This window comes from Scophthalmus maximus, chromosome 17 (genome assembly GCF_022379125.1).
Source record: "Scophthalmus maximus strain ysfricsl-2021 chromosome 17, ASM2237912v1, whole genome shotgun sequence".
Classification (NCBI taxonomy): Eukaryota; Metazoa; Chordata; class Actinopteri; order Pleuronectiformes; family Scophthalmidae; genus Scophthalmus; species Scophthalmus maximus.
The window spans coordinates 17,407,294-17,428,646 of NC_061531.1; the positions used below are offsets into that span (position 1 = coordinate 17,407,294).

The following is a 21,353-nucleotide window of genomic DNA, read 5'->3' on the forward strand; positions in this document are numbered from 1 at the left end:
TCGGCTTGTTCTCCTCTCCTCATCTGTCGCGGTTGTCTGGCGAGGGATGCAACCGCAGTCAAGTCGTCAGGCAACACTTGGCAGTTTGCGCAGGTATGAAGCTTTTAGCTGCTGCCCCGAGCGGGGTTTGTTTTTTGGGGACTTACAGTCAGACGGCGGGGGCCTGTCCGCTCTCACCTGCAGCTCCTGACAGGGAGGCCTGCCGCGTCAAGAGAAACTGCCGACTTTGAGTTTTTTTTGCAGCAGCAGCTCCAGAGGACCGGGGACCAAGTGGACAGCGAAATTGCTCTCCTGTCAATGAAAGAGCTCGCACGACGCCTCATCTGTCGCACTGAGTCGCCCCCAAGTTCCCTGAAATGGTCTGGAGTGAAACAGCAGGAAAAAAAGAGAACACCTACATCGGTACCCGGGGCTCTGCTGCATTGCAGTTCCAATTTTGTTGTTCAGCAGCGAGGTCTGCGAGCGGTGCACATCACCCTGACAGACGGACTCGTTCCTCAGGGCCGCGGTGCCGTCTGACCTGCAGGGGGCGACGCCGCAGCACAGAGACGACGTTAACGCGGGAGATTGGGCGCCATTATTTACGGACGTGTGTGGTAAAAAGGGAAAAGCACACGGGTGGGAAGTTGAAGGAAACTAGAAAAAAACGGTCAAGCTGCTGTTTTTTTTATTTATTTTAGACTTCTCAGTGAAAGTACAACAAAATAGCCCTAACATTTCATCACTTTAAACTCCTCCCACAAAAGGAGCATCTTTAAAACGGTGGCACGGCCGTTGAACTCCAGTGGATCAAACGGACGACGGCGGGGAGCAGATGAGGAAGAGAGCACTGTTCAAATGAGCAAAGCAACATCGGGGAGGCCTTTTGCTTCTTCTTCAAATGCACTTGTGGTTGTAACGCTCGCACGCAACCTTCACAGCATCTCCGCGTCACCAAAGTCTCATTTCCCGGCTGCTCGTGTTTGGTCGGACTCCTCGGTCACCCAATCCCTTTGCAGCGCGGCTGTACAAACAAGTCTTCCCGTGGCAACAGGAAGCGGCTTCCGTCGGTGCAGCTCGGACAATTTAGTCCTCGTGTCCGCTCGGCGAATAAAAGCATCGGGCTCCGTCCGTCGACGTCCCGCTGCAGCGCCGCTCTCCCCTCCGCCGCCTCGCCGCCGTCCCGTCCTCTCGTTCCGTCCGAGCCGTTTCAGGAAACCAATTCCTCCGTCAACAGACGGCCACTTTTCCACTATCACAGCTTCCTTCCTCGCGTCCGGGGGAGTTAGTCCAATTTGCAATCTCTTTTTTTTTTTTTTTTTTTTAAACAACACAAATATGTAAACAGCTCAGAAAATATGCACACGGGCAACGAAAGAAGACAAAATCCCAAAGCATTTTGTTTTCACGGCGCAGTGTTTCTTTTTTTCCCCCCTCACTCCTCTGCAGTGCAAATATTAAAATATGAGGGGAAGAAAACAACAACAAAAAACAACAATAAATAGACTTCCTCTGGTATATATTTCTGTGTTTATATATATATATATATATACACACATATATATATATACATATGTATAAATATATATATATACATATGTATATACACATATATATATATACGTGTATACATACATATATATATATATATGTATACATGTATATATTCATAGTTGTGGGTCCTCTACATCAGCACACAGCTCTTGGCCCGGTCCTTCCTTGTGGCCGGGGCCTGGTCCATTTGCTCAGTCCGACCGGGCAGCGGCGGCAGCGGCAGCTGCGAGACGCGCTTCAGGCCCCTACGGGAGCTGCTGCGCTTGAGCTGCGGCTTGTGCGTCCGCCGCACCGACGCCAGCGTGGTGATGTGGAACACGTCGCGGACGCTGTTCTCCGATACCTTGGAGGTGCACTCCACGTAGGCCACCGCGCCCATCTGTCGAGCTATCGTGCTTCCCTGCAACACAGAGACGGACAAATGGAGAGTTTAGTACGGCGAGCGGGTAATAACGTTTCCTCGTGTTTTCTCTTCTTTGTGTGATTTTTGTATACGCTGCTTATTCTCCCGTAGAACTTCTGACCGTGTCTTTTCCCTATCATCCTCAGACTGTTGGCGGTTGTGTTGGACACGAGCAGCCCGGCGTAGTGGGACTTAATACTCTAATGCGTATTAACCATGGGACCTCGCGGTTCATCTTCAATTTCCAAGAGGCGTTACCACCGGACCGCAGACCAAAAATGCCCCCGGACGCAATTGGATAAACCCACAACCACCGAGAGCAACAAATCATGTGACGTCTGTCGATGATGCACAAAGTCTGTGAACGAGTGTTTCTGTTTGTATGGCAGAAATTTAAAAATATCGGGAACAGCGGCAGCCATCTTGGTCGTTTACGAAGAGTCGCTTCTCCGCCCGTCGTGGTATAAAACTCCGCCCATTATCAGATAATCTGTTGTGATTGGACCGGCTAGATTTCTGCCAGAGGGAAATCACTTTCCAACGGAGGGGATCCAGACGTAGTCTGGCGGAGCAAAATGAAATGAGCTCCCAGATCCTGTCTGGGTCCCGCAGGGCTACGACACCAGCGGCTCCTCACGAAAGAAACAGAAATGTCAAAATATGCAACCCCCATCCTTCACGCCACTACCGAAATATATCTCGACAGTGGTGAGACTAAAAATGTCGCCCCCGAAAAAGAGGAGGCACCGGTCCCACGGGGATAAAAAAAAAAAATGCTGATCTGAACCGCAGGCCTGAATGTCAATGATCCGAACATGTCCGGAGACAAATGAGGCGCCCGTCCAAATCCGAGGGAATGAATAATTCAGACGCTTGCGACGACGGTCTGTGGAAACAGAGTGGGAGCGGAGCCGCCCGGAGCCCCGTGGGTCAGTGTTGACGCGGTCTGGGCGGCCATTTCGAGAGAAGGGGCTAAAGCGGAGATCCTCCGGCATTAGAGCGCACCCCTGAGTGACAGTTACAATATCCACGCTTTAATTGAGACCGTGAGATCAGATCAGAAACAGAATGTAATATTTGAATCCCTCAGTGCGGCCTCACTCACAAGAGCACATTCAACGCACGAACAGTCAGATCTTTTCATCCACAAGTGCATGAGGTTTGACTTGGCGTCACGGCTGTGCACCGAGGCCCCCGCGTGCACGGGAAGCGACGACGTCCTCATTAGCTGGAACGCTCGGCCGAGGCGGAAGATCCGCCGCGATAAAGCAGAAAAAGGCTCGATCGGATCTCGGGGCGGATTAGAGCGATGGGAAGCGTCGGGGAGTTCACCCAGTGGTCACTTCTCTCTCTCTCTCTCTCTCTCTCTCTCTCTCTCTCTCTCGCCCGGCAACTCCTGGAATTCAATTTGAAGATCGACAACAGGGACAACGACACACGCTATTGGAATCGGAGCACCAGAGGGTTGATTGTGCACGACTAGTGTGTTGCACACATTTCTCCTGCAGGGCGTGTTAAAGAGGAAGGAGCCAAATTCAATGGCGTAACCTGACGGCTGTTTTACATCAGCGCTGTGCTCTGCCACCTCATCTTTTGTGTACGTCTCTTATTTACATGTTATTCGGCTGCTGATCTTGCGGAGGCCTGCGTGCGCTGGGCCTCCGGCGAGCTTCTCAGACTGCAGCGGGGGAATAAAGGGCTCCTTTGTTCCGGGGGGCTTTTGTTTTGCGGCGTTGGAAAAAAAGCCCCAGCACTTTTTTTTTTGTATGTCCAACACGGGAGAGCACAGAATGAACACGCTTGGAAAGCTGATTAAAAATTCACAGATTTACAGAGCAGTTTATCATCCCCTCCCTCTTCTCTCCCCCCCCCTTGGCTTAGAGGTCACGGCGGCATGCGATAAAAGGGCTCACCCATTCATCAATGTCCGCTCTGTCCTATTCTGCCCTGCATTCTGAAAACCCCCTTAAATCTGCATGAATATTTCATTTCAGGGGATAAAAATGTGTCCCTAAACTCCCCTAACCACACCGTGCCTCCTCCTCCGCGGCCCCTGGCCATAAGAAGGCGTGCAGCCCCTTGTCAGCAACTTCCAGTCAAAATGCAGACCCCAGCAACGTGTCCCCCCCGGGGGGGTTTCACACAGCTCTTATTCTGCGGCGGTTTGATTGCGTTGCATGAGCCTTCTCTCGCACTTCCTCCCATTGTGGGAGAAGAAAAAAAAAAATCACATATTATCGCTGGATTGCAATTTCATTTCTGCATGTCTTGTTGTTTTCCAATCCGTCTCTCTTGCCAGGGAACCTTCCAAGTCCCTCTATCATAATCATAATCTGTCCACACTCCCTCCCTCCCCCTCCTCAGATATCCATCACGAGCTGATGCTGGTCACCTGTTCGTGTGTGACGGGGATGAGCCGCTGCTTGGAGAGTTCCCTCAGCGTGTTGACGTCCGTCCTCATGTCCAGCTTGCAGCCCACCAGCACCACTTTGGCATTGGGACAGAACTCTTGCGTCTCGCCCTGCCACTGTGGAGACACGGATGGAGCGAGGAAGACACAGAAATACGTCACTGGTTTTGCCAAATGTGAAAACTGGAGGCAGATTAAAGCTCGGATGTTTGATAAAAGACATTTTTTCCCGCTAATGGGTAAAAAGGTAAATTAAACTTTTGAATGTAAACAGCTTCTTATTAGAGCTGCAACAGTTGGTCGGTTAATCGATTAGTAATCGACCAATAAATGAGTTGCCCACTATTTCGCTAATCGATTAATCAAGTATTTTTAATGGAAAAAACCAAAAGTCAACAAAAAATCATCTTGTGATTGGGGAAGCACGGCCGACATTTTTCACCATTTTATGACATTTTATGGACAAAACAACTAATCGATTAATCGAGAAATTAATCGACAGATTAACGATAATTAAAATAATAGTTTGTTGCAGCCCTCCTTCTTAGTCTATACTCTTCTACACTATATTTTGGAAAAATACAGAATAATATTTGTATTGTTCCACGGTAAATTGAATATGTTTTGACTTTTGATCGGAAAAAACGTTCAACTTAAAGATGTCACCTCCAGCAATAAAATACAATGAATAATTACAGAATAAAATCCCTTATTCAGAAAGAAAATGTTGAGACTAATCAAAAGAAATGGAAACTTTCGAGTATATTTACAGTAGAAAAATAATTTTCATACATTTTTATAACAATTACAAACATTATTGTGTCTATATATTGTCAGAAAGTAGTGAAACATGCACTGATGCAAATGACGAATCAAAAGTAAAAGCATTCCTAATAAACGTGTTCTCTTCATAATGCACAGTGCACCGTTTTGTTGTAGAAAAATTGAAGCCTAGGGATCATGACAGATTTATTCACGCAGGCTCGGTTCAGGGTTTCTTCACCAACCAAACAATGTGTGATATTTCCCCTCAAACAAACAAATCTATTTCGAAGTTCTGCACAGTTGCGGTTGAGCCGCCTGCCTTCTGAAATCACCCCGAGATTAAATGTCACTTCTGAAACTCGGCTGAACCAACAACGCAGGAAGTCTCTTCTTCTTCATCTCGCCCGCGACGCAAATACACGACGGCCCTGACATACTCCACATGCCGTGTGCAGGATGTCACGGCGTCCATTCATCTTTGACCTTTCGGGGGCCGACCCCTATTCTGCCTATAACACCCAATCAAAGGCTTTGATTGTTTAACCCTCACTCCTCCCGCAGCTGTCGTCCAGAGACCCGCGGCGACCCGCTCGTCTCTGGAGGTCAAGAGTCTAATTTGGGACGGCGATTGTGCAACAGGTTTTCCGTGCGCCCCTGGGTTTCAGAGATTACCAGGGCGACAGCTAGGGGTCAGAGGTCATGGCAACGGGATTCATGGGAAAACCAAAAGCTTGACGGCGGCTCTGCTTCCCCCTGTTGACAGAGTGCACTGGGGCTTGTGAGATATTTGTGGGCTGGGAGAAAAGAAAAGAAAAAAGAAAAAGGTGGCTGGGGGTTAGATCTACAAAGTCTGCACGGGCATTTTAGCAGCTCCCCTCAGACCACTAAACACGTCAACGGGCCAGACGTGGGAACCGAGCGAGCGCGGTTCAAAAGCGAGCGCGTAAACACATGGCCGCAGGATGAGGGAGCTAGGCAAAGGCGCAGGCCTGTTTTACATGACACACATGCCAGTTAAGTGGGGTGTCTCTACATGTGCAGTCGGTATTTCACAGTGTGTGTGTGTGTGTGTGTGTGTGTGTGGCACAAAACGTCCTGCCACTGGCTGTAAAAAAGAGACAACACGTCCCGCCCAGCCAGCGCTGCACTTAGCCGCCACTCAATCGCAATTCTTGGAATTGCAGCATCTGAACCGTACAAATTTCAACCGTCACCATCTGGGGAACGGCTCTGCAGAATACTCAAGATTTACATATTTACATAGCTCTTTAAAAGGCTGTGCAACAGCTCTTTTGATACGACTAGTGGGGCTAATTTGCGTGTCCGATATCCCCCTCTCGCACCCGCCCCCGGCTCCAGAGCCTCTCTTCTCGTTCTTCAAGTCTGACCCCTCCATTCCGTCGGGGGGGGGGGGGGGGGGGGGGGGGGGGGGGGGGGGGGGGGGGGGGGGGGGGGGGGGCGCGCGGGTCAAGTATCCACGGATATTTTTGATGAGATAAAGGAACGGGAGGCTCCAACCTTCCGTGTTGATTCGCTTCACGGTTAAGAGCCATGAAACCACGCAATCTAGCCGGCAAAGGGAAATCTGAGCGGATACAAGATGCTGATCGGGGGGAAAATTGACTTTTGCTTGGGTCTCCAGTGTCCCCGCACGGATATTAAATGCTGAGACAAGGTGTTGAGATGAAAAAAAAAAAAAAGTTTTTTTTTTGAGAGAAAAAAAACCCCACTGACCTTCTTTATGACACTGTCCAAAGTCTCTGGGCGGCTGATGTCGAAACAGACGAGAACCGCGTCGGAGTCGGGATACGCCAGCGGCCTCACGTTGTCGTAATAAGAGGAACCTGAGGACACACAAACAAAACATACGGCATGAGGTCATCAGGCAGTGTTTTTTATCCTGATTTAACCCCCCTCCTTCATCTCGAGCACGTGGCAATTAGAAAGATACTGAAGGGATCAAAACGCCGGACAAACCCCACATTAACGCAGGAGCTGCGACATACACGACATGCTGCAGACCTGAATGGGCCTCGATTCCAACACTCGTCTTTAAGTATCTTTGTCTCATGACCTTCCAGACCACCACGACCTCCCTTTAATCGCAGTGCTTCGCGAGGAATGTCGAGGGGGTAACTCGCACAAGTAGACACACACACAACACACAACACACAACACACACACACACACACACACACACACACACACACACACACACACACACACACACACACACACACACACACACACACACACACACTCAGGAGTGAATGAAGGAGGGTCGAGGACCCGGGCGACTTGGCCACACAATCCGTAATCATCTCAAGACGACACAATAGGTCTTCTCGTTCTTCAAGTCTGACCCCTCCATTCCGACTCGAGAGGCAGAGTGGCGCCTCTGCACTTTCACAAGCCGCTCGCCATGACACGACTCCTGCTCTCTCACAGCTCTCATTAGGAGGCTTGTAAAACTATCGGGGCTCTCCGGGAAATGTGGCTGTGGCTGTGGGACGTCCTCCCTCCCTGCCACCTCTCCTGGCAAGTGCCGCTGACCTGAACTCTTTTTTTTTCTTTCTTTTTTTTGATAGCAACAGGAACCTGAGTGCATATAAATGATGTTATGATGATTACAGATTATGGTTGTACAAGCTGTTGCCGTGCCTCATACCTGACCTGACACACAACAGGCAGTCGGCCCGTTGAAGCTCCGCGTGCCTTTGTCTGGCAGGGTAAATGGAGTCTGCACAATGGTGCTACAGCCTGTTCTTGGCACCGCTACGTTCTCTTTGTTAACGGTGGAACGAGGCTACGACAATAGCTGCATGCGGCCCGCAGCCGCCCGACATTCGGCTGGCTGTCCTGCAGTGACCTGCCCTCCCTCTCATGTCACAGCGTCACTTTTTTGTGACGCCGCATGAGCCCAGACTGTGTTGCTTATATTTAGTTTCTCAGCGAAGTGACTGGATGTCAAGTTTTTTTTATGTTTTTGAAATATGCATTGTTTGTACGCCATCTTCGTTCCTACTTTTATTGGGGCACTGATGCATAGACTATATGAAATAGACATGGTAACCGGGTGCGGAGAGTAGTCTCTGGAATAAAAGACGGCGACTTCACTGGTTGCAAAAAGAAATCCATTTTTGTAGAAGTCTATGAGAAAATGACTCTACTTCTCATTTGATTCCTAAACAGCATTAAACATTTTCCAGATGAGTTTATGGTTCAATCTCTAGCTTCAAGTCTTCGTCAATACAGCATGATGTTCATTTAGTAAACGATGGTCTTATTTAGAGTAAAATAGACGATAAAGTATGGTCTGCATTGCAGCGTGACTGACGGCTGGTAATGTCCAATCGGTGCGTGGTTGCAGGTGTAGGTGGGCGCGCTGTGGACGGGCTCCCAGCCAGACCCGCCCCGCGGTCCTACATCTGGTTCCATAAAGACCAAGATGGCGCTGGTCCAAATGCTAAACTCCAGGCTTCAAAACGGCGGCTCGGTGACCTCACGGTGGGTTGACACCTGCATTTTGGCGCCTCGTGTTTTTTTGAAATAGGATCACAAATCTAATGTTTTAGATCCTTCCAATTTTTTTTGCGGCCCCGTGTGCATCACACGACCTGAGAGTTCGACTGTGACAAAATACAAGTAAAACAGGAGCTGACTGATCAAATGTTTGCTCTCCAGCAGCTCTAGCAGTCAGAAACCCCAATAGCTGAAACCTTTAAACTTTGAAAAAGCCTAAAGGTCGATAGAAAATGATTTGACAATATTGTTCCTCCACCTTAAAGTCCCCCTCTTCATCTTATTAACACGAGATTGCTCCAATTTTGTACCGGTGCGAAAAGAAGGACGCGCACACACACAAACACACACACACACACACACACACACACACACACACACACACACACACACACACACACACACACACACACACACACACACACACTTGAACACCCCCGTGCACACACTCATATACCGACGCACTTCCAAAAAAGGCCCAATCTCACGGATGCCAAGTCCAACCGTCCGCAGAGCACTCCACTGTACGACGGCGGGCTCTGATTGGTAGCGGTCACACATGAGGAGCTGTGACTGCTGAAGTTGGGTCTTTAGTATGTATCACAGTGCGGCAGGCCTGTACCGAGGTGAGAGCTGCAGAAGAAAAGAGACCGAGCATGTGGGGGCGGAGAGGGGACGGTAGGAGAAGAAAAAAAAGAGAAGATTTAATGACTTTGACGCCGGAGCGAGGGCAAGGTGCAGGAGCATGTGAGGATGAGAGTGGCAAGCGGGGGAATGAACACAGAATCCAGATGAAGGGCGAGACAGAGAGACGATGAGGGGAAAAGTTGAGACTATGGCGCTTGTTTGACTTAAGAAGTAATTAGTGGCTCGAAACGAGGCCGTCGGGATTAGTTTGTCAATCCCGAAGATCACAATGATTGGCGGGTCACGGGCACGACAGACCTCGTCACAGCGCGGCGACGCGGAGCTCCTCCGGCGCCGCGGAGGCCTCCTCAGCACTTTTTTGCAAAGTCAGGACAAAAGTCCTCTGAGGGAAAGGAGAGGAGGAAAACGTGCCGCTGTGTTTAAAACAAGCCGGGCAGGAACAAATAAAAGCCAATCACCATAACAATCAAAAACATGAGGAGGAGGAGGAGGAGGAGGAGGAGGAGGAAGAGGAGGAAGAGGAAGAGGAGGACAAGAAAAGATAAAAGCCAATGTAGCTGTGGGGGAGTGGAGGGTGCGCAGTGGATGTTTAGGAAGGTAACGAAAGCGCTGGACTCGGCAGGACAGATCAAATAAAGAGGTATGAGAGCTTTGGCTCGGCTATCGGTCGGGCTGGCCTGCGCCCATTCACCGTGAGGTGGAACAAAAGGTCAATTGAATTTCAGACAGAGGCAGGATGAGATGGATGGCGCAGGAGGGGTGAGGGTGAGGGGGTGCGGGAGGGGGGCTCAACCTGGCAGGAACCACGAAGTAAAACCATCGCGCCTGGCAAAGAGCGGGGGACCCTGCCGCGACCCCGCGCCAAGGACGGCCATAAAACACCCCCCTGCACAAATCCTCCGGTGGTAGGCACTACTGGCAATCTCTCACGGTGAAAAGTGGATTTCCGTCTTTTTTATTTTCCACGGGGCTACTTAGCGCTTTAAGCCGCCGCAGCGCCACACAGGAGGCTCCGCCAAAGGCAGAGGTGACAGAGGGGGGGGGGACTACTGCCAGACACGTCCCAGAGGACGTCGAGGGCGGACGGAGACGTAGCGGAAACGCTAATGTGCAGTAATAAGGCTCCAGGGTTTGTGTGATTTCTGCCTCCTGTCCCCCGACACCCCCCCCCCCCCCCCGTAGGGACGAACTGTCAGCTCTCTATCTGCTCAGCCAAACCCTCCTCTGAGTGTTTCCACTGTCCGAGGTAACAGTGGAATTAACTGAAACAATACAACGCAAATGGAAAGCCTGGAACTGGTGTTTCCTAAGTAATTAGTGTCATAACAGAAATTAAAAAATTGGCTGAATACATCGGTAGAGAGGCTGAACTATGTCTTTCAAAAAAATAGTGGAGGTTCTCGGAGGGGCCCTCTCACCCCATCAATTTCTTTCAAAAGAAAGATGAGCCAGGAGCTTTTCAAAAAGAAAAGACAGGGCCCAGGATTCGGTGCTCCACCCCGGGGTGCAAGTTCCACAGAGGAGCTTCTTCAGGAAGTCTGTGAAAAGCGAGTGTGCATCAGCATCTATAACAAAGCCTCCCAGTTAGTTCAGTGCATTAATCTGTGCCATCACATCGGGAGTCGTCCGTTTCGCCCTGTGTTTCTTTTGCGAAGGAAACCATTACGAGCGAGAGGAAAAGAATTGGTCTTCTTGCCCCGAGGCTCTCTGAAGTCTTCATGCACATATGGCAAAGAATCAGTAGCAACTAACAGCCTCATTAGGTCGCGTACAGACACTGAGAAACAGCAACGCACACAAACAACGGCAGGGTTTGAGGGAGGGGGGGGGAATTTGTTTCCTGAAATTTCACAAAAACACCAAGTAAGTAAAAGCGATCAGTGACATTGCCTCAACTTTAGTAACATGACACATTCAGCGCCGCACACGCCGTCTTTTTAGTCTTTTCTTCTCCTGTTTTTTCCCTTGCGATCCACTTTCAAAGGGAAAAGGCAAAACATTTCAAGTGACGGTGGTCGAGTATCGTAGCAACCTGCGGGGATGCAAATGGCTTCATTGTGAGGCCCTGAAAGGAAAGTGAGGAGGGAAGCGGGCAGGCGAGCAGGGGAGATCGCGGAGGCTAATGGCCCAGGGTGCTCCGGCGATTAGAGGCGTTTGAAAGGAGAGAACGGGAGGGTTGGCCGGCCCCTCCATCTTTTTCAGAGGGTTCAGCAGACGTGCAGTTGTTGTTGTTGAAGTTCATGTCTGTGTCTGTCCGGACTTTTTTTTATCGTTCCTCGTCAAGTCAGGGTTCGAGTCAAGGTAATCAAAGACTGCTGCCAAGACACCCTGTGACGCAGGGCGCCTCTCTGCTGCTGCTGCACAAGGCCGCGCATGTTTGGTTATGTGACTGTCATGGTGCGTTCACAACAAATATGTTAGGGTTAGGGTGAGGGAACATAGGGTTGAGGGAACACAGGGGTTAGGGAACACAGGGTTGAAGGAACTTAGGGCTGAGGGAACGTAGGGTTGAGGGAACACAGGGTTGAAGGAACTTAGGGCTGAGGGAACACAGGGTTGAGGGAACACAGGGTTGAGGGAACACAGGGTTGAAGGAACATAGGGTTGAGGGAACACAGGGGTTAGGGAACATAGGGTTGAAGGAACTTAGGGTTGAGGGAACACAGGGTTGAGGGAACATAGGGTTGAGGGAACACAGGGGTTAGGGAACATAGGGTTGAAGGAACTTAGGGTTGAGGGAACACAGGGTTGAGGGAACATAGGGTTGAAGGAACATAGGGTTGAGGGAACATAGGGTTGAAGGAACTTAGGGCTGAGGGAACACAGGGTTGAGGGAACATAGGGTTGAGGGAACACAGGGGTTAGGGAACATAGGGTTGAAGGAACTTAGGGTTGAGGGAACACAGGGTTGAGGGAACATAGGGTTGAAGGAACTTAGGGTTGAGGGAACTTAGGGTTGAGGGAACATAGGGTTGAAGGAACTTAGGGTTGAGGGAACTTAGGGTTGAGGGAACATAGGGTTGAGGGAACTTAGGGTTGAGGGACAGAGGGCTGAGGGAACATAGGGTTGAAGGAACTTAGGGTTGAGGGAACATAGGGTTGAGGGAACACAGGGTTGAGGGAACATAGGGTTGAGGGAACACAGGGTTGAAGGAACTTAGAGTTGAGGGAACACAGGGTTGAGGGAACATAGGGTTGAGGGAACATAGGGTTGAAGGAACTTAGGGTTGAGGGAACACCGAGTATAGGGAATGTAGGGTTGAGGGAACACAGGGCTGAGGGAACACAGGGTTGAGGGAACATAGACACAAATTTTGCATCACTCGCACCCTGCAACGTGAATGAAGACACAAAATTAGCATCAGTGTAAGTATTTGAACTCAAATATGATATTCGCTTGAAGCGATCTTGCGATAGCACATTGGCGTTGGGATCCTCCCGACGCCAGCGACCGATAGAGAACGGGAGAATATTCTCGAGTTGTGTTTACTGGCGTAAAACCGTTAAACTCACGAGACTAACACAACGCAGCAGTCCCGCGTGAAGAATCCAGAAGAGTCCACCACAGAGTTTGTCCCACAAAAAATGGAGATTGTCATAAAATTAGAGTTGCAACTTCAACTAAAACTAATAATTAATCATAACAAACTTTCCTTCTGTTCTAGGAGAACACTGGTTTCCATTTATTCATGCGTGGTGTGAAAATCAATTAGCAGACCCCTTGAAGCTTCGTGTAATCCATCACAGCGATGAATAAGTGTGCATTCGTTTTGCACCGGCATTACACCGTCGCCGCCTGATAATGCGGTGCAAGTGCATATTGATTTGCAATACCTCATTACAATAATGTGACAAATATTCATGCAGACTTTAATTTCCACTGCGATGGAACGCACGACTCGACGGGAAACCAACTTGACGCGTGTCAGGCGGATTAAAAAAACAAACTGGATATGTCGGGATGGCTGAACAGCTGCTTCAACTTCTAACGTTTTCAATTTTTAATCTGCTTTGTGCGAATGCTCCTACTTAATGGGACCTCTGCATAAAAAAATGAATACAAAACCATATGATACGGAATTTTTTCTCACTTGATGGGGAGTTAGAAATCGTACATCTCCATTAGGTCTGGGTCCGCTTCCTATTTAATCCGGCATAATTTACCAGGCATATGTTCCAACATACAGATGGACTGAGAGGAACTGAGAACTTCTCAAACACAAATATGTTTATCCAGATTTGTGGAACTCATCAAAGGTCAATAAGGAGTATATTTCACTTGGGGTTTTTTTCTACCAAGACAGTGAAAACCCTCAGGGACCAGAGGCAGTGCAGAAGATATCACTGCCTCATAACACAAAGATGACATTCTTGGCCTCACAGGATCAATATTGATTCCCACATCAATACTAATGTAAAACTACAGTTCCTTTTTCAGATTGGCAATTTTTTTTATGACTTTATTTTTTCTTCCGAGAGAAAATCGGCGAATAAAGTAATATCTCATCTAATCCTAAATGTGTCCCGTTAAAACGTTTCCAATGCTTCTTTCGGTTCTTCCAAATTCACCACCGACGATATGGGGTCTGAACCGGCGAGGTAGATATTGCACTGTTGGCTGGATTTTGTGCAATTTGCAGCAGCTGAGGTCACACAGAGAGACACTTTACAGCTTGATGGAATGAATTTGAGAGAGAAGAAATCTGCAAAAAGGCATAAAAAGGCTGTAATGAAGAACCACAGCTGCAATCAAGACTGGACCTTATATGACGAGTGTATACACACAGGTGCACTTGCCCAGATAAGGCCGTTGATCTGTAGTAGAGATGGCTGTGTCAACTTTTCAAAGGCATTAGAGCTCAGTTGGGGACAGTGGAGGCGACACCGGGTTAAATGGCCATTAACCCTCCACGTCTGCAGCCTCCACACAAGGGATATCGATCAAAGCCCCCTGCACCTTCCCCCCTCCAGAGGATGTGCAGCCTTTTGAAAAGGCGCGTTCGAGCACCGTCCGCGGATTCCGCTCGGAGCCCCGCCGCCGGCGAGCTGATGCCCCGCGTCGGTCGTCCAAATCGGAAGGGTTGAGAAGCAAAGGGGGGGGGGGGGGGGGGGGGGGCGCCGGCGGCGCATATACAGGGGACAGAGAGCGGCGGCGTTGCTGTGCGTCCCCTGCAGGCCCCCGGGGGGGGGGGGACGCAGATGAAGGTTCTCCTCCTATTATAATCACACACTCCCATTCCACTGGAGAATCAGCTATGCATTTCATCTCCCGTCGTTTGATCTCTCTGCGCGTCTGAGGCTCGGGCGTCGCGCTGTGCTCTGCCTTTAAAGATCACTCGCGCTCCTTTTGTCGTGCACTTCCTCTCGTCGATTCACATTTCCCCCCGCCCCGTCTTGTGATGTTCCCCCTTCACGCACCGTTGACGAACGACTTCAGATTTTTGGCGCGGCAGTCGGCATTTGGCGGTGACACCCAATGTCGATTCCTCGGAAATTTGTCCATGTGTCAGATGTTGTGTAACACAAACACTCCCTCGGGAAGTTTTTGGTTTGTGTGAGGAAGCCGGGGGGAGCTGTGAACGACACAGGGAGAACATGCGGAACCTGTTTTTATTTTAATCAGCGCCTGTGTTTCCTCAAGCCCAGAGCCGCCGAGTCTACACTCGAAGCGGCGGCAGCACCAGCGGCAGACTGTTTGGACAAGATCCACCAAGTAACACGGTTAAAGAAAAGCAGACGGGAGCTGGTTAAAGGACACCAGATGCCGGGCCGAGGATTATTTGTTCTTTGCGCAACCTCTTTCACCTCTCAGACCAATCAGTGTCGGACCCCCGGCTGGTTTCCGATACTCCGCAGCGCAGTCTGCAAGTCTTTCCTCCGCTCTATTTGTTTATGTCTGGTTGCTCAACTTGAACATGTTAAAACATAAAAGATCTCGCAGGGGGGGAAGAAAGGAGGCAAGTTGGAATATCCGGTGTCTCTCCTTGAAAAGCTGGAGTGTTGGACAAAGGCCTTCCGGACGCCGTGTGCGTCATAAAAGGGGTTTACCCGGGATAAAATCAAATTACACGGTCAAACCCAAGTAAGGCATCGCACTTGGTTTTTATAGCTGCTGTCAGCACAAACATTTTATTATGTGTAATCGTTTGTGTATCTACGTGACCATACGTAATCAAACACTGCAAACAATTGCAGCATCATCCAACAATTGAAAATAAGAAGAACAACCAGATACATGGAATTTGAAAATAAGAATTTTGGGAAAATGTAAACGTGGACGCATATCTTTTCTGCAATGTTTATCTTGCAAGATCAAAGTTTTCACATCAGCGTCAGGATAAAGTCTGTGAAAGGCACATAGTGGCCGATTTTAATCGCCCTACAGATAAATCGATCGAAGTCATTAAAAAACAGCGTTCATCTCTGATATTCAGCGAGGAAACATTTTGAAATATGAAGAATTCCATGCCGAGATTGACATGTTTGTTAAAGCAACAGCACGTCCTGATTGAGAAGTCGGGGCTCATGAGAAATATTCAGTAAAACTGCTATTAAAACCGTAGCCGTACCACCGCAATTCCGCTTGACGAAGGATGCCAATTCTTCTTTATTTGTTTAAAGTGCCATTTGAACTGACTTGGAGAACTCGCCAAACTGTTTGAAATGTACTGCCAACGTTTCACACCCACTCTCACTCGCAGACCAAGAAGTCCACAGTCAATTCTGCTCCGAAAAACCTCCAACAGCTGGAAGACTGTCATCGCCTCGCACGCAGACAATATCAAAATGTTACCTCTCTGTATTCCCTTTCACGTCTACGACAGCAGAGATCACATCATTTCTACTCCTGCAACATAATTCAATCTTTTTCTTCCTCCTTTTCGAAAAGCTCGCAGTGCATCTCCTCCATCCGACGCTGAGGCACATGAAATAAAAACTTGTGAGTGGAAAGGGACAGCCTCCGTCTTCTTCGGCAACCTCCACTTCCTCCAGTGCATAGCCATCCAAACGTATCCGTATCACGATGCCATCAATCCCCCCCAGTCAACTCTGCGACCCCCCGGGGAGCCGCCGGGGAGTCGGGGCACCGCCTCAAGTGCAATTTCACTTCCACAAAAGCGGCAGCGGCGAAAGAAATAGAGCGCAAGTGGATCTTGTTTATAAATAAAGTCATCCATAAATGATGAGATCTGTCGAGTGTGTGTGTGTGTGTGTGTGTGTGTGTGTGTGTGTGTGTGTGTGTGTGTGTGTGTGTGTGTGTGTGTGTGAGGTGCAGGTGGGGGGGGCGGGGGGGGGGGGGTGAAAGATGGAGGTGAAAGTCGGCCTCTCTGCCCGGATCCCCTTACGCTCGGTTGGGTTGCAGACGGATGCAGGGAGCGGGGGCTTTTGCTCCCGTGGAGGTGGGGGGCCGCAAAGGGACCTTTTGCGACGCAGCTTTGGGAGCCGCAGAACCAAAGTCAGCGCGGCTGGTTTGAAGCGGGCCGATCAAAGCCGGCACCGCGTCGGATTCCGTTGCACTCATCCATACTAACACACCTGAAAACACGCGACCATTCCCGTAAACAGGAAGCAGATTGTCTACTCTAGTCGATTGCTCGGTTACAGAAGATACTAGGAACGAGGAACAACAATGGCGGAATGTAAGACAAAGGGAAATCTTCGAAACTGTAACTGACACTGAGTGTTTACAACGCTTTGCCCTCACCACCAATAAGGACCAATCAGGAAGTGACCTGCGTCGCCGCGTCCAGAACGTCTCCGTATTCGCCCGTCCACATACTACAATGCAGACCCGCAGTTTTTCAAGCTTCAACAGGGTCGGCAGCGTTTCCAAACTTCTCTTTGAAAAAAACTCGTGTGGACGGCAGGCGCCAACATCGCAGCGGTGAAACATTACATTACTTCCCCTAGTAATGCAATAATACGTTTTCTTTTTAGCAACTACATTACAGTTTGTGGCTTGGCTGAAAATTGGGTCCCTTCTGTCGGATATTAGACTTTAATTCAAATTGGATTTCAACCAGCATGAATATCTAACTGTCAGGTCAGCTAGAGGTCCCTTCTACAGACACGCTTTTATCGGAGAGCCTTTCCTGATTTTAACTTGATTTTACATTTATAACAAGGACTCCTTTGATTTAATTGCTGCCTTGTTGAAGTTCTTGACTATCTGGATTTTGAACGTGATCCATAATTTAAACATAAAAGGGGCTGGATGCTCTGATTTAAAAAAAAAAGAATTTATCTTGTGAGTTTAAATTAAATTGAATAAACTGTAAAATATAAACTGTATATGTATATAATATGCCAGTATCAAACTGGTGTTTGTTAGCCTTTGCCATTCATTTATTATAAAAGCTTATATTTCAAGTTACAACCCTCCCGCCCCGGTTCACGGTGTCAAGTCCATGTGCCCTTGAAGAAACTCCATTCACGATCAATAACTTCCTGTTTTGTCAAAGGATTCTTTAAGCATCGTGCCACAGATCGCGTTACTTCAGGTCAACGGAGACAAAGGTTGAATAATTAAAGGCGGCTCCCTCCGTCCTCCCCGGAACACAATGGACCAAAAAGGGCACCGCATTAAATCCCTCGCAGGACTGTGTCACATCGCCGTGTGTATATGTAGATGAGTGTTTTGTGCGCGTCCGCTTCCCCCGAGGACCGGAGTGGGTCAGGTCCCGAGGGTGCCCCCGACAAACACAAAGCCTTGGAGGGTTGTGTGTTGTGGTGGTGGTGGTGGGCGGGGGGTCGGGAAAGACACAGATGCACACTTCTCCTTCTGTCGGCTCCTTCTGTCCCACTTTTCAATCCACCGGACACTTGCTGCTCTTCTAACATGTCCCACATGCTTCAACCCGCCCCCCCCCCAATCTCTTTGCCCATTGGTGGAGGCAGCTGCTGAGCTTTCCTGCCTCATTGTGCCAGGGCCCCCACCCTCGTCACCCCCCCCCCCCCCATTAGGCCTCTGGTCAGCTGGGAAACAATAGGTAGGGGTCACGGGGTCATAACTGTTGGAATTCCCATACACGAAACCCATTCAATCACACACATGCCCACACACGTATATATCCACGCACTCTTGCATATTAATCACCTGACGAGCTTTTATATCACTACAGGGTATATTTTAGTTTAAAACATAAATGAAATATGATTATAATAAAAATGTGTGTACGTGTAATTGTGTTGCAGCGATATCTACTGAGGTTAGCATGCTAACCCGTGTGGCCCCGACCCCTCCTGTCTCTCACTTTGTAGCTCAAGAGGAGACGGTAAAATCACATTTAACCTAGTGCTGCAACTCACGATTATTTTCATTATGGATTAATCTGTCGATTATGTTCTCGATCGATCGATTAGTTGTTTGGTCCATAAAATGTCACAAAATGGTGCAAAAAAATGCCAATCGTGTTTCCCCAAACCCCAAGATGATGTTTCGTTTTGTCCACACACCAAATGATATTTAGTTTACTGTCACAGAGGAGCAAAGAAACCAGAACATATTCACAATTAAGAAGCTGAAATCAGAGAATTTTTTTTTTTTTTTTGGAAGTTGAAACAATTAAGCGATTATCAAAATAGTTGGCGACTAAATTAATAAACTGTTGCAGGTCTACTTTAATCTATTTATATGTGTTGATACAAAAAATTATAACAGGTACAGTTTAGAAGATTAAACACTGAAAGGAAATAATTGGTGTCATTGTCATCAAGTGAATATTGGTAACAATTTCAGTATTTTGTGCATCCGTGCTATTCATTTTGCCCCTTTTGTATTTCTGCCGTCGCTAATGCTCGCAAACAAAACAGTTCAAATCTTCACCTTATCTTTTTTATTCTCCATCAGTCGTCACAACGGTTCAACTCTCCCGTTAGCAGAGCGACGCGGCGAAGGCTTAAGAGACTCGGCTTGTAATCTGAGCGAGAGCGAGCTCATCAAAAGGCTCACGTCCTCTTTTCTTTTACCAAGTGCCACAAAGTGGGCTTTTAATTCTGCCCGTCGGACGCTCAGTCCCCTAATATTCCGATGGTACATCAACTAAGTTAAAAGCCACACAGAGCCCTATCGGCAGCGTGCAGCGCTGTCGGCAGCGGACGGGCCGTTTAAGCAGATTATACACTTTTGCCTGGTACTCAGCGTTAAGCCGACAGTACAGTTACTGTGCACGTGGCGAAGGAATGTGCGGCGGCTCTCCCTCAGCTCATAGCCCCGTATCCATGGTTTCGCTTGAGGGCTCTCTCCTGGTAGAGACAAGAGGTCGCGAGCACTCGGGGAGCGGTGTCCTCCGAGGCCTCCCGGAGTCGCTCGTTTCACTGTTCACAGGCGGGGCGGACGTTTGGGTCCACTCGCCTGGGCTCGGGACGTTTAGTTTCCATGTAAAAACAGGCAGAACGAGGGGGTCTAGGGGAATAGGTGTGTGTTCTTCTAGTGTGTGTGTGTGTGTGTGTGTGTGTGTGTGTGTGTGTGTGTGTGTGTGTGTGTGTGTGTGTTTCCCCGTGTCACCGAGGAAAGCGGATACTCCGCGGTAATTACAGCCTGTGTGTTCCTGTCACTGTGGCTGGCTGTGGCATTCAGGCGGCTCCTCTGCCCACCCTCCTGCTTAGCCCCTGAATGCCAGTGACCTTAACGCGGCGCTCCAGCAGCCTCCTCGACTAATGGCTTATCAGAGATGGGAAAAGAAAGGAGGGGAGAATAAAGAGATTGCACAAAGAAAACTGGCAAGTTATGTTGTGTTATGCCCTCGTGTTTTCCTTCGCTTCTCCATCCTCGGCGTCATGCGGAGCAGCCGCTTCCCTCCTCAGCCTTGCTGTTGACCCCTCGGTGTGATAGTCTGAGAACAGGATTCACAGAGTGCCGCGCTCCGGGGACGGGAGGTGGAGCACAGCTGCTCCCCTGCTCGAGAAGCTGCTCCCCTGCTTCCAGCCCGGCGGCCGCAGTGCGACCGCGGGCTCGCCCTCCAGAGTCTCCGTGGTGTCGCGCGAGCCCTCTCCGAGAGTCGGGGCGCGGTCGAGTGCGGCGCCGCGCGTGACAACATCACCATTCGGAGAGTTTGGAGCCCGGAGAACGTTTGCGACGAGGGATTTGTTCATGTAATGTAATAAAAAGAGGTATGCATGCATCTGTATTTATGCAGGTATCATTTCAGTTATGTGCATTCGCGTGTTACAATGAAGCAATAATGTTCGCAATGCTGTAAAATACATTTTCAGCTATTGTTTCATGGAAAACATGGACGTTAAAGGCTCTGAACGGCCCCAATGGTCATTACATTCACACCTACAATATTAATTTCTGTATTTTTGCTTTTTTATTTAACCTAATTTCATCGTGAACAGCTCAGAAGTCTCTAAAAATCCTGACTGGGTGCAATTTACAACCCGGTGACACGCAAACCCTCAACTTAACTAACACAGCGTTTGCTGTTTAATTTTCTAGTATGCAAAACATCTTTGCGGGGCTAACGGATGTCTGTAATCTCTGGGATTATCAGGTTTCGGGGGCAGAGAGGCCACAGGCTCGTCTAAAATCTGACGCCAAACGGTGAGAGGAGGCCGGGTGATATGTTTTTTGTGATTCTGCTGCCAAAGAATAGAGACCTGGCACAAAGACCTGGCACAGAAGTTCATTTCCACCGCTCGCAAAAATCCAACATGGGAGCCACAAGTCGATGAGTATTACTGCTGCTCTTCTCCCCAGTGCAGCCACCAACAGTGAAAGGGGAAACATCCATTATTAGTTTTTTTTAAAACACAAAGACACACAAATACAAAATGTTAGTCCTGATTTGCCTTTTAATGCGTCTGTATGACTACATCTTCTTACATCAGACTACGTCTGCAGTCAAGTGACTCTGTGATGCTGCATTTAGCTCACAGCAGTGCTGTGAGCTAAATGCCAGCGTCGGCATGGTAACGTGCTGGGTTGTCTTTGGGGTTTTTTGTTCGACTGTTGCTCGGACGAAAAACAATTAATCTGAGACGACGTCACTTTGGGTTCTGGGAAATTGTAATTGGCAGTCCACAATTTTCGAACATCTCCTCGACAAATATATAAATTGGATGGACTGG

At 48.8% G+C, this 21,353-nt stretch overlaps 1 protein-coding gene across 1 annotated transcript in view; it reads right to left on the bottom strand.

Annotated features, from left to right (window-relative positions):
- Nucleotides 1–1,522: 1,522 nt before the first annotated feature.
- The window catches only part of rnd2 (Rho family GTPase 2), a 42,179-nt gene continuing 22,348 nt past the window's right edge, over nt 1,523–21,353 (bottom strand). Inside the window, exons 5-7 of the mRNA XM_035614205.2 lie at nt 6,846–6,955; nt 4,329–4,463; nt 1,523–1,933 (exon numbers count right to left, since the gene is read on the bottom strand). Coding sequence (XP_035470098.2) covers nt 1,664–1,933; nt 4,329–4,463; nt 6,846–6,955 — 515 coding nt within the window. The 3' untranslated portion in view covers nt 1,523–1,663. The remainder of the gene's footprint in view (nt 1,934–4,328; nt 4,464–6,845; nt 6,956–21,353) is intronic.